The sequence below is a fragment of the Tachypleus tridentatus genome, unplaced genomic scaffold (genome assembly GCF_004210375.1).
Source record: "Tachypleus tridentatus isolate NWPU-2018 unplaced genomic scaffold, ASM421037v1 Hic_cluster_1, whole genome shotgun sequence".
Lineage (NCBI taxonomy): Eukaryota > Metazoa > Arthropoda > Merostomata > Xiphosura > Limulidae > Tachypleus > Tachypleus tridentatus.
The window spans coordinates 21561203-21580545 of NW_027467777.1; the positions used below are offsets into that span (position 1 = coordinate 21561203).

General features: G+C 34.5%; 1 protein-coding gene across 1 annotated transcript in view; it reads left to right on the top strand.

Moving 5' to 3' along the window:
- LOC143241709 (ovochymase-2-like) overlaps window positions 1-13138 on the top strand; it is a 39287-nt gene extending 26149 nt beyond the window's left edge. The window contains exons 9-16 of the mRNA XM_076484938.1: window positions 335-420; window positions 3278-3468; window positions 6876-6993; window positions 8008-8081; window positions 8702-8817; window positions 9550-9830; window positions 12196-12335; window positions 12789-13138. Coding sequence (XP_076341053.1) covers window positions 335-420; window positions 3278-3468; window positions 6876-6993; window positions 8008-8081; window positions 8702-8817; window positions 9550-9830; window positions 12196-12335; window positions 12789-12950 — 1168 coding nt within the window. The 3' untranslated portion in view covers window positions 12951-13138. The remainder of the gene's footprint in view (window positions 1-334; window positions 421-3277; window positions 3469-6875; window positions 6994-8007; window positions 8082-8701; window positions 8818-9549; window positions 9831-12195; window positions 12336-12788) is intronic.
- The last annotated feature ends 6205 nt before the right edge of the window (window positions 13139-19343 follow it).

Here is a 19343-nt window from a genome sequence, read left to right on the forward strand (position 1 = left end):
TTGATTAGTTCAAATTGCTCTCTCTAATAGATTTGTATATTCTTTGCAATAAACGACAGAAAACAGATAAAACTTTAGACATTTACAAAAAATAATTTAAAATAAAAATGTCCTTTTTAATATCTCTGTCTCTTTGAAGTTAAAATAATTAATAATTTATTATTATTAATCTATAGCTTTACGTATGAAAATAACTAATTGTATAAACTGACATAGACGTTTCTATCCAGTTTATTAATTTACATTCAGATTATTATCTGTTAATATCCAGGTTATTGTTAGCTAATGATATCTGGTTTAAAGTTGTTGTTTTTTAATAATATTTAATTTTCAGGGCTAGCGTCATGTGGGTTTTGTTTTTCTGTTACCTTGTTACACTCAACAGGACATGGGCTTCTCGCCACCTAGGGAATCGCCAAGGTACGTGAAACAAGAGTTTACATAGATTTCAATATGTCATAGACTTTGTAGTTGTGAAAAGTATTTCACAATGTGTTTGGTTGTGGCAGTTATGGGTATTGTGAACTTGTGTGAAGACCAGCTTGTCCCTTCCAAGTGGTTCAGTTGTGAATCTGAGAGAAGGATTATAAGCTAACACCTGGTTCTGATACCTACAGTGAACAGAAATAGATAATCTGTTGTGTAGCTTTGTACAAGGTAGTTAATTCATACGCAAGTCGATTACTTAATAACGTTGCTTATAATAATAGTGTGCGAACTTACATTCCAAGTTTTTCGCCCAACTGACCAAGATGTCACATTGACGGAAAAAAATGTTCCTGGGGCGAAGTTAGCACATAGTATGGTTGAAAATCACAGTTAGAGTAAATGATATAATCCTCAAACAAATATAACTCGAAATAACTCAAATAAAAGGTATGTTTAGTCATAGATAACATCAATTTTGTCTTTAAGTACAACGCTAGACAATGGGCAGTCTGTGTGCTCTTCTTTAAGTACAACGCTAGACAACGGGCAGTCTATGTGCTCTTCTTTAAGTACAACGCTAGACAACGGGCAGTCTATGTGCTCTTCTTACCGTGGGTATCATCGCAACCCGATTTATTTAATGTTATAAGTCCTGGCCCCACATGGTCAGGTGGTTAAGGCACTCGACTCGTAACCGAGGGTCGCAGGTTCGAATCCCCGTCGCACCAAACATGCCTTCCCTCTAATCTTACACCGATAAATTAAGGACGGCTAGCGCAGATAGCCCTCGTGTAGCTTTGCGCGAAATTCAGACCAAACCCCACAATCTAACATTGAGCGATGAGGGGTACGGATGAAAAGATATTTTCAAAGCTCGATATAAGTCATAAAATACGAGTAAAGTTGGACAGCTCGTCATGTAGTTTTTTTTTTTATATTTTAATAATATGTGCCACCACAACTGAATATTGTATGTTGCACTGTACTTCTATCAACGCAACATATACCAGATTACATTTACTGAAACTTATTTACAATTTATATCATAACTACAATCAAACTTCCATTGTATTTAACTTTGGAATTTCTTCGATTTGTTTGTTTGTTTGTTTGGGAATTTCGCACAAAGCTACTCGAGGGCTATCTAGCCGTCCCTAATTTAGCAGTGTAAGACTAGAGGGAAGGCAACTAGTCATCACCACCCACCGCCAACTCTTGGGCTACTCTTTTACCAACGAATAGTGGGATTGACCGTCACATTATACACCCCCACGGCTGGGAGGGCGAGCATGTTTAGCGCGACGCGGGCGCGAACCCGCGACCCTCGGATTACGAGTCGCACGCTTTACGCGCTAGGCCATGCCGGGCCCAAATTTCTTCGAAAACAATATGGCAGTGCACAGAGGAGTCTGTATATTAATGATTTAATTATTTATTGATAGTTATGTGACATATCACAAACTTAGTCACCTCGATGGCATAGCGGTAAGTTTACGAAGTGAATACAGCAGATAATCCAAACGAATCTGTCGCAAACCTATGCTATTGGTGACTTATTATAACAAGATGATTTCAGTATTTTATTCTAATGTGTAGTTTAAATTTGTAGAATATGGTGGTGACATTTTTTACTGGTGTATATAACTATTGTCTGAAGTTCTTGTTTATTTGGTATGAACATGGTGTTGAAAGCTCTGGATCTATCTACGTTTTATTTTATACTGTAGTTTTCAGTTTAACCTAAAATACTAACTTCTGTACGTAGTCTGAAGAGTTTATATATGTTACGTTACAACAGTTTCAATGAATTAAAGTTTCACGTTAAAACCTTTTCGTAAATAAACCCTGACATCCAATAAGATGGTTGTAATATTGATAAATCTGACGTTTCAGTATCTAAACAACAGATTATTCCAGTAGGGAGCGAGTCCAATAAAATGGTAGACCTACACCCGAAAAGTTGGAGGTAAAAAAATATTGGTTGATATATAGAGAGAGCAAAAATTAGTTATGAATACGACCCGTAGGTAGTTTAGTTAGTTCATTTAGTGAAACTGAAATATTTCATGGAATCAAATAAACATTAGACCTCATTTCTTCCTCACTAAAATTCATGTTTAGGCGAGAAAGAGAAATTCACAAATAAATATTTAACAAGAAGGTAGTTCACTAAGTTACCTGTTTGTTTTGTTTACCTAATAAAGCTAGTTTAGCTAGGCATACGTTTCGCGGGTAAAACTGAAACGCATTTGAGGCTAGGCCTAGGGCGGTTTTGATTCGAAGGACTAGCCCAGGCAATATCACATGTTGCATGCTCGCTAAAAAAGTAAAAATTAAAATCATTGCTTTTAAAAATGCACCAAATACATTATCCAACCTAGTCGATGTCCGTTAGACCTAAATATAGATGTAGAATTTGTTTTGAAGCTTTATTTGTGCATCTAGGCCTATTACTTATGTCAAAGTAAACATAGCCTGTATAATAGTATATGGACTGGACTTCATATAATTTTAACCAAATGTCTCTCCCTCCCAACACACGTATAAGTATTATATATAATACGTAACAACATTGTGAATGAATACATTCTCCGCTAATGTGGCTTGGCTAATACTGTACAAGTAATAAGCTAAACTGCTGAGATTTTATTTTTATTTAAGTACGCTACTCAGATCATGTTATTGTAAAACAATGTATTTATTGTTTATTAGAACCAAGGATAATTTAAAATATTGCTGTATAATAGTATTTATATTACAATTTATTCAAACATGTGTCTACTTCTTTTGTTTTACGCTATAGATTAGGTTTAGCATGTTTGTTTCAATAATTGTCCAACTTCTCTAGAGGACACTGCCACTAGCGTCTATCAGTCACGTATTTTGACCATAGCTGACTGCAGAACGCCAAATGGTCAAAGTGGGTTTTGCGGAACGATATCTGATTGTAGTTACCTCCTCATGGACATAATCAAACTTCAACAATCAGTTTGTTTTGGTGACTTTCTCCGTCCTGGTGTCTGTTGTCCGAGGAAACAGGTAAGTTTAGTTTTGTGTTATTTTTCCTAAATTAATGACATTGAAACTATGCCCGTTCAGTGTTTTTTTTACACATTATTTTGAACAGTTTGCGTGTTAATTTCAGTGTCATTAACAGATGGTCAGACATGGGCGTGGTCAGGAGTTTATTACGCACGTGAGGGTATCGTTTCTGTTCATGATGAATTTTTCTTGAATATGTATCACGAGGAGAACTTATCTTTAATTTATTTATAAACAGGCTCTATTGTTCCCATCGTACACGAAGACATGAGGGATTCTTCCTGGCCAGTATATTATTTTATATTTTGGAGACTGCCTGTATGGTAATGTTTGGAGACGACTTGAATTATAGCGAAAGAAAGTTTTATAACAAATTCATTAAGTGGTCATGTACCTACATATTCAAGCTATCTTTGAACTTTAATTTCTAAAAAGTGAATTGTTCGTCCTCAATTTTCTATGGTATTTGACCACTAGCGCTGTATCGCGAAACGGGACAGCAGACCATTCAATACTTTCAAATACGTTATTGTTACGCCAAGAGTACTTACTGGTTTCGCTGGTAACCTGCAAGTAAATATGGCTGCTTGTGAAATTAATATTTGTGGCTCACATGAACCATAATTTGGCGCGATGTCCAGGTAAGATGACAACATTCGATATCTAACTACTGCAAACGTTCATTATCAGCTATTCTAACACTGGTAGATTACTGACCAGATGAAATCATTTTATTTTCCTTTTGACAGCGTGACCTTGTGATCTTATGTTCTCTCACAGCATTAGTTGTTTGTAGCATTCAGACGTTGCCAGTTTAGTCAAGTAAAGATGTCATGGTCATTAACCCTTTTAACCAGAATGTCATGTTACAACATCTTTTCGGCTACTAATGTGTCGTTCAGTAAGTGCAATAACGATTTCCCATCTTCTGTAGCTCGGACTACAGTAATCCAGTGTGTCACATATGTTCACTAGATATTTTTTACTGGAGTCTTACTTCACGTACCAAATGTTAAGGCAATGTATTTAAAAATATCTTATATTTACTATCTACAATTTTTATTCGGTTTCTTCCAATATTTTTAGAAATATCTTATATTTACTATCTCCAATTTTTATTCGGTTTCTTCCAATATTTTCAGAAATATCTTATATTAACTATCTCCAATTTTTATTCGGTTTCTTCCTATATTTTTAGAAATACCTTATATTTACTATCTCCAATTTGTATTCGGTTTTTTCCTATATTTTTAGGAATATCTTATATTTACTATCTCCAATTTTTATTAGGTTTCTTCCTATATTTTTTCTTTGCACGAAAAGTATTGTTTGTTTGTTTGTTTTGGAATTTCGCACAAAGCTACTCGAGGGCTATCTGTGCTAGCCGTCCCTAATTTAGCAGTGTAAGACTAGAGGGAAGGCAGCTAGTCATCACCACCCACCGCTAACTCTTGGGCTACTCTTTTACCAACGAATAGTGGGATTGACCGTCACATTATACACCCCCACGGCTGGGAGGGCGAGCATGTTTAGCGGGCGCGAACCCGCGACCCTCGGATTACGAGTCGCACGCCTTACGCGCTTGGCCATGCCAGGCCCACGAAAAATACGAAAACTTTATTTGACAGAAATATACTTAACTGTTATGGATTTTTCTTTTAACTCTGATACAGAACTATTCAACCTACAATTATGTCTTATTCGGTGTAAATGAAAGCTAATATATTCAATTAAAACCGCTCAAATTTGACGAAACATTTTTCGCACATATACGCAAAAAGTCATGAGAACTATCGTCTAACATTTTTACTACAATTTCATCTGAGAGTGAAAGTGGACAGATTTTAGTTTATGTCACTCGGATTAAAGAATGCTGGTTTAGAGCAGCAAAATTATAAGGTGAAAGGACGTGTAGATATATAAGTATTGGTTAGGCCAAGGCCAGATCAAGGGTTTTCTTGCACCCAGGCTTTTCACAACTTCTAGAGGCCCCCTCGAGACGGAACCTCTACATGAAATACATTTACAGTCATAGCTTGAGGCCCCTTAATTAGTGTGAGTCCCTGGGTTTCAGCCCGTTAAAATCATGCCTTAATCTGGGGTTGGATTAAGTCAAGCAAACTAGATTAACACTTTCTTGCTAAAATTTTGAAAATAAGCATGCAGATAGACGGTTATTTTTTATTGGCTACTTTCCAGCGCACATTTACTAAATTTTATAAAATTATCGAAATTAAAGAGAGTTTAGCGTGACGTAATATTAGTTTAAGCTGTTATTGCAAATAATTATGTTTGATACGGTTGCACCGATTGCATGGAGGAGGTGGGTGATGACAAGACACTGTTAATCTAAATTCCATGGCGTTACTATAAAGGAAGTTATTAATATTGTTTTAGAGAAGAAAACTACCACCATATATTTTTAAGAATATGGTTGGTTCTCTGAAGTAAAGATCTATTCCGAATAAAAGGTTTCAATCATAAAGCTTTTGTTGGTTGCTATCGAGTGCGTTTTGATTAAAATTTATTATATGTAATCAAAACCACATTTGGTGTAAAAATGTTCGGCCACAAAAGGACTGAGTGTGTAACTGAATGAAATCTTTTTCATGAAATTAAACTTGGTGGCCTAACTGGTAGCTACACTTGTAGCATTGATAAGAATAGCTGCCAGTTTGACCACCAATGTTAGTTTATTTTCTTTAAGAAGAACACTTGTCGGCTGAACATTTTTTTACATCTTTTTATTATATAGAACAAAGATACAAGACAACTAGAACAAGAGAATTTCATCGACTTTCTGTGCCACATAGTTCATGTATAAGTAAACACAAACAAAATAAACGATTTAAACATAAAATCCATATAATTAAAGCAAATGAAAATATTTGATGTGTTTGTACATATCAATAAGTATATTTAGGTAGTTTTTTTCTAAATAATTTTATCTCAAGTTTTACGCCTATAATTCAAATACACGGGCATGAATGATACATGATATAATGGTTTACGATACATATGTACGTGTGCGTGACTACAGCTATGACGAATTTCAGATTTTGTTTAAATATATATATATAAAAACCGTGTGCTGGTAATATTTAGATAGAGTCATTAATCTATATCTCTCAGTTGGCAAGTGTGAAGACTTAGAACGTTAAAATCTAAGTTTCGATACCCTTGGTGGGCACAGCACCGATAGCACATTTTGTACTTTGTAGTTTTACTAGAAACAAAGAAACAAGCATCAATCTCTACTTATGTTACAGGAAACCTTACATTTGTAAGATAATGCCCAATCCGAATATAAACACCTAGATTTAATCTTTTACCTACTGAGTGACACTTAGAAAACTGAGAAAGTAAAGACGAGATTTGACTATTTTTTTATTCCACCTTCACAGTTGTATCCAGTTCTTCCACCTGTGGTTGTAACAACAACAAACAGACCGTCAACCACGACCACCATTCAATCATTATCGATTGATTCGCCACGACCATTTCCAGAAGGATCCAGACAGAGTAAGACCTTTGTTTTGTAACTTAATCCTAATTTATAAAAGGATCTATTGAAAGTCAAACTTTGTGTTATGTAACTTAATCTTAATTTATAAAAGGAACTATTGAAAGTCAAACTTTGTGTTATGTAACTTAATCTTATTTTATAGAAGAGTCTATTCAAAGTCAGACTTTGTGTTATGTAACTTAATCCTACTTTATGGAAAGGTTTAGTCAAAGTCAGACTTTGTGTTATGTAACTTAATCCTATTTTATAGAAGTGTCTAATCAAAGCCAGACTTTGTGTTATGTAACTTCATCCCATTTTATGGAAAGGATTAGTCAAAGTCAGACTTTAATCTACGTCATGAGTTTACTGTACTCCACATTTGTTTTCTACGTCATGAGTTTAATGTACTCCACATTTGTTTTCTACGTTATGAGTTTACTGTACTCCACATTTGTTTCCTACGTTATGAGTTTACTGTACTCCACATTTGTTTTCTACATCATGAGTTTACTGTACTCCACATTTGTTTTCTACGTCATGAGTTTACTGTACTCCACATTTGTTTTCTACGTCATGAGTTTACTGTACTCCACATTTGTTTTCTACGTTATGAGTTTACTGTACTCCACATTTGTTTCCTACGTTATGAGTTTACTGTACTCCACATTTGTTTTCTACGTTATGAGTTTACTGTACTCCACATTTGTATTGCACATCATGAGTTTACTGTACTCCACATTTGTATTGCACATCATGAGTTTACTGTACTTCTTCACTATATGGAATTGTGTATATTTTCTAAGCCTTTTTTTGTCTGTTAGTGTGATATAATATTATGTTTAAATCTGTTGTTTAAGAAGTTAATTTCGCGTGAAAAAATGTTTTTCTTGTAAGTTTTGTGTTCATATTTTTTTACAAATTTCAATACATTTTGTAATGCCGTTGTTTGTAATCCTAAATAATTTAAGAATGATAATATAAACATTTATATATATAATATATAAATTTATTATCTTTTTGCACTCTAGCATGTGGAATAGGAGACAGAGTTTCAAGGATTGTTGGTGGTTTCGAAACTAGCCCTGGACAGTGGCCTTGGATGGTATAACACTTAAAATAAATGACTCCGGAATTGCTAAACATGCTATGTTTATTCGGCCAACATCAAGTAACCATATCAGTTTAACTGATAAATGCTCAACACAATCTAACCATATATATTATCTAATTAATCAAAGTACTTTCGTTTCATACATAAGATGAAGTGACATGTTACTTATTTAAACTTGTATACATAATATGACTATTTTTCATATTTCAATACATAGAATTAACCCTTGTGAACTATTTTCGGTGTTTCTTGTTTAATATGACGTGTGTCACGGTCTGTTCCAAATGATGCATCACAAACCTTCAGTTTTTTACTTCTGAAATTTAATAACTAACTTATTTCACACGTAGTTTAGGTATATTATTTAATTTCAGTTACATTATTTAAAGGAGTAGTGATGTTTCATCCACAATAGATTTATAACGAATAAGAAATGTAATTAATATATTTTATTACCCTGTGCTACCAAAAATGAAAAAAAAAATACTTTATGAAATTATATATACTAAAAATTATATTTCCTAAAATAATAAAATAATTAAAATGTGAATGTTTTATCAATTAATTAAAATTATTATAACATAATAATTGTTGTTTTTTTTATTATGAAGGTCGCAATATTTTTACGTACAAGAAGCTCAGAAACGTTTTGGTGTGGTGGCGCTCTAATCAACGATCATGTTGTTTTGACAGCCGGGCACTGTGTATCTCACCCATTAGGTTTCAGGTGAGAATGTTTTGTTTGTGTTAGGAGAAATGAGATAACTTATTTATAAAACCAACTTTGTTTAGTAACTGATGTTAACAGTAAGCTCTAATTTTTTAATGTTAGTAGCTTTATTTGGGAAAACTGGTCTTATATTAAAATTTAAATCAACCCTTAACTCGTAATTTTCGAACATAGCAAGCAGTTCGGACTATATATAGACATTTGAAAGCCCTCTAAAATTATTTCTCAGATTGTAAAGATAATTGTTTGTTAGGCCAGGTTATAGAAACTATTGCATTACTATTATAGTAATGTTTTCAAATGTTGAAGCCATAAATGTCTCTAGGTTATAAAATATTTTACCAGTTACCTCAATGAGAGAATACATATTAAATAAATTAGACCAATATTTTTAGACAGTATTAAATATGTAACTAAATGATGTATAAAAACTATATTTTTGGATTGTTTTTAAACTTTAATTAGAAGTCTGTTGAAATAGTTAAATTGGGCCAAGAAATGTGAATTATCTCTAAGGAAATAAATTTGAATGAGGCCAATGTTTTGATTATTTTAAGAAAAGGGTAAAAGGATTGTACTGCTTAACAACAAAAACTCAATACTATAACTTGCAGGTATCAAAAGTGTAAGAAATGTTATTAAAAATTACACTTTAAGCACTAAAGCTAGTGGAAACATTACAAGCCAATTGGTCTAAAATTTGTGATTTTCTTTGTGTGAATCATCTAGGTACAGACCAAATCAACTAATAGTCAGACTTGGAGAACACAATCTGTACTCCAACAATGATTTTGCTTCTCCTAAAGACTACCAAGTTCAGACAATTGTACAGCATCCACAATTTTCAAGGAATGGGTTCCTCAATGACATTGGCTTGATTAAACTGAAAGAGCATGTGGAATATAATGACCTGATAGCCCCAGTTTGTTTACCACAGTCGGATGAGTTTCGTGCTAGCGCTCTGGTTGGAAGTGTTGGCACTGTGCTTGGCTGGGGAGCAACAAAATATGGTAAGTGGCTATTGTCCGGTCTAAGTGGGCATTGTCGGGTCTAAATTCTGATAAATAGTTAGAAAAATAAAAGGAATGAATGGCCAATACCTGTGCAGTATTCATGAAACCTGTTCGTAAATATTTGTACAGATAATTAAGTTATATGTAAATTATCAGCATCTTTACTGGATAATTATTTATATCTCTTACCCAGTGGTGGTACCATCACCAGGGGGAGGGCTTGGGACACAGGAGAAAATAACTTATACTCTGTAATTTTAAAGGGACTTGTTTACCCCAGGTTATATTGAGCTACCCCTGGGGTTCAAAAGTACTTTGAGTTTCAAAGCTCTCAGTACCTTTGAAAGGATTGAAAGGTTTCTTGACCATTCTAACATTTCTGGTATATCTTTTTGGTGAGGAGGTTGGGTGGACAAGTCCCTTTAAAATGAGAATTATCAAACAATATCTACCAAATGTTATCCTTGTGTTTAGAAACCTAACAACAAACCTGTTAATAGTCTCATCAAGATGGATATGTTAATTACTGTAAGACTCTACATCTGCCATGTTGGCTCTAAGGTGGTTTTTGATCAGTTTTAGCTTGTTGAAGCTTCTGTCACAGCCATCTGTGCTAACTGGGAGAGTTATTGCTTTATTTATAAAGTTCAGTAAAAGACATAAATAGAAGTTTGATATGTTCTGTAAGCTTGCTGATTGCCTCAAATGTCATACATGAATCTTCTTTCATTCCCTTAGCTTGACTTACTTTCATTTGTATGATTTCAAGATTCAGTCTATAATGAGTTGTAAGAGGTTTAATAGTCTGAAATCTACAAACTATTCAGATTTAGGACCAACTGCCAACAGGGAGCAGAATATTGGGAGGTTTTTCTCACCGGATTGTTCATTTAACTCTCCAAGAAAACTATTAATGGTTGGAAACAAGATATTTAATTTCATATAAGATAAACTTTGTTTGGTGTCCCGCTCCCCAAGTGTGGTTAGGACAACAAGATCTTCCATTTGTGAGAGCATGGTGTTCTGTAACTGATAGCTACATCAATATTTCAAGTAATTTCTGGTGGCAATGTTATAAGACTATCTATGAGATCTTCTGTTCTGGAGTAAACTAACTTGGAACTTTGTAACATATCTGAGGTTTCTTTTAGTTCACGTAAAATGTCGTACAGTATATGAATGTCTGGTTGAGATGTACTAAAAACTATCAGTTATTTTCATATCCAAACCTTATTCTATATTTGACAACCTGATGTTTGTATTTTCTTAAGATTTATTCCCATTTAGTCTAGTACCAATGGAAGTAGATGAACTGGGACTTCACGTTATGCACAGTTTATTTATTTTATGTCTGTAGGAAGGAGGGGGGGATATGTCCCTCTTGTCCTTCTGTAGCATTTCTACTGATCTTACCTAACATCACTTCATTTAGTTTATTGGAAAATTATTTTATGGCTAATAAAATTCAAGGTAAATGATCGACATATAGTATATTTATAGGTTTTGGGATATTCCCTGCTATAGAACTAACAGTTGACTTCCAGTATAAGGATAGGCTGTGGAGTATTCCCTGCTACAGAACTAACAGTTGACTTCCAGTGTAAGGATAGGCTGTGGAGTATTCCTTGCAACAGAACTAACAGTTGACTTCCAGTATAAGGATAGGCTGTGGAGTATTCCCTGCTACAGAACTAACAGTTGACTTCCAGTATAAGGATAGGCTGTGGAGTATTCCCTGCTACAGAACTAACAATTGACTTCCAGTGTAAGGATAGTCTGTGGAGTATTCCCTGCTACAGAACTAACAGTTGACTTCCAGTATAAGGATAGGCTGTGGAGTATTCCTTGTTACAGAACTAACAGTTGACTTCCAGTATAAAGATAGGTTGTGGAGTATTCCTTGCTACAGAACTAACAGTTGACTTCCAGTATAAGGATAGGCTGTGGAGTATTCCTTGATACAGAACTAACAGTTGACTCCCAGTATAAGGATAGTCTGTGGAGTATTCCTTGTTACAGAACTAACAGTTGACTTCCAGTATAAGGATAGGTTTTGGGGTATTCCCTGCTACAGAACTAATGATCCACATACAATATTAATGTATGAACGATCCACATACAGTATTAGTGAACGAACGTTTGACATCCTGTCTCAGATGTATCACTCTTTTATAATATGTCTTTTGCACCTTTTGGATTCAAGCATTAAACAAACTTTGGAGTTTTTGAAAGTTAAGACTAATAATTAAGTCTAAATTATACTAATGTTGGTGTTTGGACTTAACTAAAGGTTTTAACTTTGATATATGAATAATTACTATTATGGTTTGCATGTTATTGAAAGTTGTCCTATTCTACACAGGACAACACAAAACTGGAACCTTACACCAAGTTTCGATGCCTATTTGGGACAACAATGACTGTAATAAACGGTACACGCAGCCAATTACGGATGGTTTTTTATGTGCAGGATTTTTAGAAGGTGGGAAGGACGCATGTCAGGTAAGGGTGACGTCAGTATCGCTCTTTGTCTTTTTAGAAGGTGGAAAGGATGCATGTCAGGTAAGGGTGACGTCAGTATCGCTCTTTGTCTTTTTAGAAGGTGGGAAGGACGCATGTCAGGTAAGGGTGACGTCAGTATCGCTGTTTGTCTTTTTAGAAGGTGGGAAGGACGCATGTCAGGTAAGGGTGACGTCAGTATCGCTCTTTGTCTTCTTGTGTGGACTTTTCTGTTTTGGCTCCAATGGAAATAGCAGTAAGCCTATGTACTTATAATGTAACTGGGTTTCAACACTCATGATGGGCAGTGTACAGATGACACACTGTGTAGCTTGTGCTTAATTATGAACAAACAAATTCTTTTTTGTTTCAATAAATATTTGTAATTTTGTTATTTAATTCCAACTTTGAGTGATTAAATACTATCAAATTCAATATTTTCTTCCAATGATATAGGGTGACTCAGGAGGTCCTCTTATGGTAAGAGACAGGAACAAGAGATGGACCTTGGTTGGCATTGTGTCTTTTGGGAGTCAGTGTGCCCAGGCAGGATATCCAGGTGTGTACACTCGAATAACAAATTACATGGACTGGATAAGAGATAATGTTGAATTGTGACATATTTGGTTATGATCAGAAGTTTAGAACTTGTCTTTAAAACTGCTACAAATGAAACTTGGTGACATGTTTGTGTTGGTGCTGATTTGTGTAACCCTCATTTTCTGTGGAGAAGTAGTCATTGATTTGTGTTTCTGTACATAAAGTATGAAGTAAAAAATAAAGAAATTATCCTAGTTGTAACAGTATTCATAAAAAGTATTCATATATTCATGTTGACAGAATGGTTAAGTTCAACACACTCTGGACAAGTAGACAATTTGATTAATTCATGTTTACATTTTACAACAGATAGTTAAGTACCAAATACTGAGGCATTTTGTCAAGTGCTGAGCACATAGGAATTTTACGAATAGTTAAGTAGTGAATATTTAGTTCAGTGCCAAATGTTCAGACATCTCATATATCAACTGATGAATACAAGTTCAGCTTTAGAATTTTCAGTTGTGAAAGTTTAAAAGTTCCACTTCCAGATAAGCCTTGACATAGAAAGTATATAGTGGCAGGTAGTTATCGTGTTGTTTTAGAATGCTGACAAATGAATGTAAGTTTATTTAAGGGCCCAAATTCTTCCCAGAAGCAAACAATAGTAATCAGTTCTATATAGCTCCACTAATACTGAGGCCAGAATGAAATTATGTTTATAGAAAGTTAGGAGATTTTCATAAATTTATGGTTTTAAATACTGTGCTGTAAATTATGAATTGTAGCAAATTACGTTAGGTAAGTTTAATAAACAGATAAAACAACCACTAATTATGTTCTAACAAAAGTAAGTTTACAACATTAAACAAAAGTAACAGGTTATTTGCCACAGCTTAAAATGGTAAACAGAAAGTGTTGGTTTCAGTATGAAATTGTCTATCTTTCTGACTATCATGAGAAATGCTTACCGGCCACAACTGGCTCATCTCAAATATTAATTCTACCAGTTTCTATCACATACAAATAAGTTTAGAATACAAAGTAGCAAAAGTAACTATTATGCCAGTTCAAACAGGAACAGCATTCAAACATGATGTAACAGTGGTACAATTAAGAGGAACAACTCTAAAACATGATGTAACAGTGGTACAATTAACAGGAACAACTCTAAAACATGATGTAACAGTGGTACAATTAACAGGAACAACTCTAAAACATGATGTAACAGTGGTGCAATTAGCAGGAACAACTCTAAAACATGATGTAACAGTGGTACAATTAACAGGAACAACTCTAAAACATGATGTAACAGTGGTACAATTAACAGGAACAACTCTAAAACATGATGTAACAGTGGTACAATTAACAGGAACAACTCTAAAACATGATGTAACAGAGATAAAAGTAACAGGAACAACCTTGAAACATGATGTAACAGAGATAAAAGTAACAGGAACAACTCTAAAACATGATGTAACAAAGGTAAAATTAACAGGAACAACTTTGAAACATGATGTAACAAAGGTAAAATTAACAGGAACAACATTCAAACATGATGTGACAGTGGTACAATTAACAGGAACAACCTTGAAACATGATGTAATAGTAGTAAAATTAACAGGAACAACCTTGAAACATGATGTAACAGTGGTAAAATTGACAGGAACAACCTTGAAACATGATGTAACAGTGGTAAAATTAACAGGAACAACTCTAAAACATGATGTAACAGTGGTAAAATTAACAGGAACAACTCTAAAACATGATGTAACAGAGATAAAATTAACAGGAACAACCTTGAAACATGATGTAACAGTGGTAAAATTGACAGGAACAACCTTGAAACATGATGTAACAGTGGTAATTTTAACAGTAACAACTGTGGAACATGATGTAACAGTGGTAAAAATAACAGGAACAACCTTGAAACATCTCCCACTGACATATCCTGTGTTACATTGGGTAAAATCATGGCAAAGGCTAAAAAGTTGACAGAATTGTTGAGCTGCAAAAGCAAGGTCTCTCTCAACATGCCATCGCTGGTGAGATTGGGTGTAGTAAAACTGATATTGTAAATTTCTTAAAAGACCCTGAGGGATATGGAACGAGAATTTCAAGTGGTCGGCCCAAGAAACCTTCGCCGGCGTTGAACAGGAGAATTGACGGGCTGTCCGGTAAGACACCAACCGATCGTCGAACCGGATTAAGGACATTACAATTGCAGAATGCAGCTCAAGAACAATAAGACGCCATCTACGAGAAAAAGGCTTTAAAAACCGTAAACCTCTTCAAAGGCCATGCCTCCTTCCACACCACAAAACAGCTCAGTAAACTTTGCTGAGAAGCACCAAACATGGGACGTACAGAAGTGAAAGAAGGTTTTGTTCTCTGATGAGAAAAAATGTAACCTGGATGGTCCAGATGGCTTCCAACGTTACTGGCACGATAAGGATATCCCACGGAGACATTTTCTACACGACACAGTGGAGGAGGTTCCATCATGCTCTGGGTGCTTTCTCCTTTCATGGAATGTTGGAGCTTCAGGTTATGCAGGTCGTCAAACAGCATCTCGCTACATTGGCAAGGGAAGTCTATAGAAATGGACGTCAATTCCAAACTGTGCATGATCTTCGTGAGGCTATCTTCACCACTTGGAATACCATTCTACAAGCCTTCTGCAAACGCTTATATCGACCATACCAAAGTTATTCGTAATGACTGCCGTGGAACTCACTACTGAGACTTATTGTTGGGCATTTCCTACCCTGTTTAGGACTTCTTTTTGGTATGGCCTTAAACTTTTTATCAGCTAGTATTTAGCCTAATTTCATAGTGTTCACATTTTCCACATTAAAGTTGTTTTTTTTTATTTTCCCGTTTCTTATTTTCATCTTTCGTAGCTCTACTTAAATAAGTGATTCAGTCTAACAATGAATGCACATTTATTTCTTTATCTTCACTAGCCTAAAGATTTTGGCCAACAGTTATAAACAATACTGAAGTAGTTGTAACACGAACAACCACAGACACAAACAATACTGAAGTAGTTGTAACACGAACAACCACAGACACAAACAATACTGAAGTAGTTGTAACACGAACAACCACAGACACAAACAATACTGAAGTAGTTGTAACACATAACAACCACAGACACAAACAATACTGAAGTAGCTGTAACACATGATCAACTAAAGACATACAAACAATACTGAAGTAGTTGTAACATGATCAACTAAAGACATACAAACAATACTGAAGTAGCTGTAACATGATCAACTAAAGACATCCAAACAATACTGAAGTAGTTGTAACATGATCAACTAAAGACATCCAAACAATACTGAAGTAGTTTTAACATGATCAACTAAAGACATACAAACAGTACTGAAGTAGTTGTAACACATGATCAACTAAATACATTCAAACAACACTGAAGTAGTTGTAACACATGATCAACTAAAGACATACAAACAATACTGAAGTAGCTGTAACATGATCAACTAAAGACATCCAAACAATACTGAAGTAGTTGTAACATGATCAACTAAAGACATACAAACAATACTGAAGTAGTTTTAACATGATCAACTAAATACATTCAAACAACATTGAAGTAGTTGTAACACATGATCAACTAAAGACATACAAACAATACTGAAGTAGCTGTAACATGATCAACTAAAGACATCCAAACAATACTGAAGTAGTTGTAACATGATCAACTAAAGACATACAAACAATACTGAAGTAGTTTTAACATGATCAACTAAAGACATCCAAACAATACTGAAGTAGTTGTAACATGATCAACTAAAGACATACAAACAATACTGAAGTAGTTTTAACATGATCAACTAAATACATTCAAACAACATTGAAGTAGTTGTAACATGATCAATTAAAGACATACAAACAATACTGAAGTAGTTGTAACATGATCAACTAAAGACATACAAACGATACTGAAGTAGCTGCAACATGATCAACTAAAGACATCCAAACAATACTGAAGTAGTTGTAACATGATCAACTGAAGACATACAAACAATACTGAAGTAGCTGTAACATGATCAACTAAAGACATCCAAACAATACTGAAGTAGTTGTAACATGATCAACTAAAGACATACAAACAATACTGAAGTAGTTTTAACATGATCAACTAGGGACATATAAAGAATACTGAAGTAGTTGTAACACATGATGAACTAGAAAGTTCCTATGATATTAAGGTATATTTAGTTTAAAAATAAACAAATAGATATTTCCCGTTGATATAGTGGGTAATGCTTTATTATGTTTTTTTTTCAGTGTGATATCAAATGTTCTCCTTCAAATCGTGTGAGTAAAACATAATTTCCGGAATTTTTGAACTAAAGATGTTGACGAAATCAAACAGATATTGTAATAAAAATATTTAGTAATCTGTTGAACACACTTCACGAGTGTTACGATCCGTCCAAACAACAGACGTAAATAAAAACTTGTTTGTTATTTTCAGTCAACACCTCCCTTTCTCTCGGGCTACTGAGGTCAAACAGTATATCTAAACGTCATTGTTTCAACATACACACTGGTTGAATGTCCCAGAGATCCCCTTCACTCGCTAGTACAGCGGTATGTTTGAGGATTCACGATGCTAAAACAGGGGTTCAATTCCCCTCGATGTGGCTTTGCTATTAAAAAACACACACTCACAGATCCCTAGTTCCGCGCGCTAATCGTTGAGTTGCGTTCGGCTAGATAAGATAGGAGTGTCTATCTTCTATAAACAGAAATATAAGACAAAAATGTCTATCCTCTACAACTCTATTTAGTGATGTCAAAGCTACTAGGTCTATCTACTGTTGCCCCTAATTTTGAATTACTAAACGAAGGGTGTTTGTCATTTAGCATCTTATCACTTTCCATTCATTCTAAAGGGTTCCTGTCGGCTTTAAACCATCCATAACTTAAATTGCGCAAAATATATTCGACCACAGATCACCCGCTACGAAATCTCTTATATACGGCTAACACATGCTCAAGTACAAAATAAATATTTTACAACCTCAAAAACAAGACGAACCATGAAAAATCTAGCTGTTGTTTGTAGCAACAAAAATAAGAAATGTTTATTGCTTACATACAAAATAACAAATAAATATTTAATGTTCACAACCAGAGAAGTTGTTGTTCCTGGACTTCTTAACGCAAAGCTATGTAATGAGATGCCTGCGTTGTCATCCACAAGAAACAGAATTCTTGTAATTCTGGAAACATAACGCTGGTCAAGAACAGAATTCTTGTAATTCTGGAAACATAACGCTGGTCAAGTAGAGAAAATGAACTGAAATACTCTTATTTTTCATCCACAAAAACAGGTTCGGATCCCGGTCGCACCAAACATGCTCGCCCTTTCAGCCGTGGGGGCGTTATAATGTGACAATCAATCCCTCTATCCGATGGTAAAAGAGTAGTCCAGGAATTGGCGGTGGGTGGTGATGACTAGCTGCCTTCCCTCTAGTCTTACACCGCTAAATTAGGGACGGCTAGCGCAGATAGCCCTCGAGTAGCTCTACGTGAAATTCAAAACAAACAAACAAACAAACCACAAAAACATTCTTAAATTAATTGTTTTAGGAGAAAAAGGACTTTTCTCGTGACACGACGTTACTGACACAAAAAATTAATGGGATATTTTATTTTACGTCACTTTTTTTTTGCGTTATGTCAGAGGTGTTTCCTGTCGAACCTTGGGCTTGTACTGGGGTATTACTGTATTTAATTGGTATTAGCTTTTCATTTAAAATGACCTAACTGCATGGATAAAGCTTGAAAATTAACAAATCAGTGCAACCAATATTACATGACAAACTGAGTAGGTACATAGTGAAATAAATTAATGTACAAAAACTAAATTCCACGACATATGATACCTCTAACATACCTTTAATTTTATCAAAACATTTTAATTGTAAGTCTGAAGGTGTAATCTTAACCAAACTTTTGAAACAAACAAACAAACAAACTATTTATTTACTTCAGAAAATCTGTATATGTTAGGAAATATTCGCTGGGGTGTTAAAAATGTTTTAATCCAGGTAAAAATCCAGTATCAAAATCTGATATGTACAAATAATGTTGTTACTGAATCTAATAATAGACCATCTAAATTTCTACCAGTGGCAACCAGGTGAACGTTGCAAGATAATAACTGAACCCTGATTCTATCGGTGTATATTTTTAGTTTCTTAGTTATTTTACACTTACCCCGCATAGTGGTTTCACAATATTTGAAGACTATTTATATAATGAAGTGTTAGTAAACTGAAATAGCTAAATATCTATATGACGAAGCTACAACAAATATATTTACCATTTATTTATAAAGGAGTCCACATGGTTCCTTAGGTTGACTTTACTGCGCATGCCCACTCATGTTTTGTATGTCAACTCAGTTTTTCCATCAGTTATTAGTCTGAC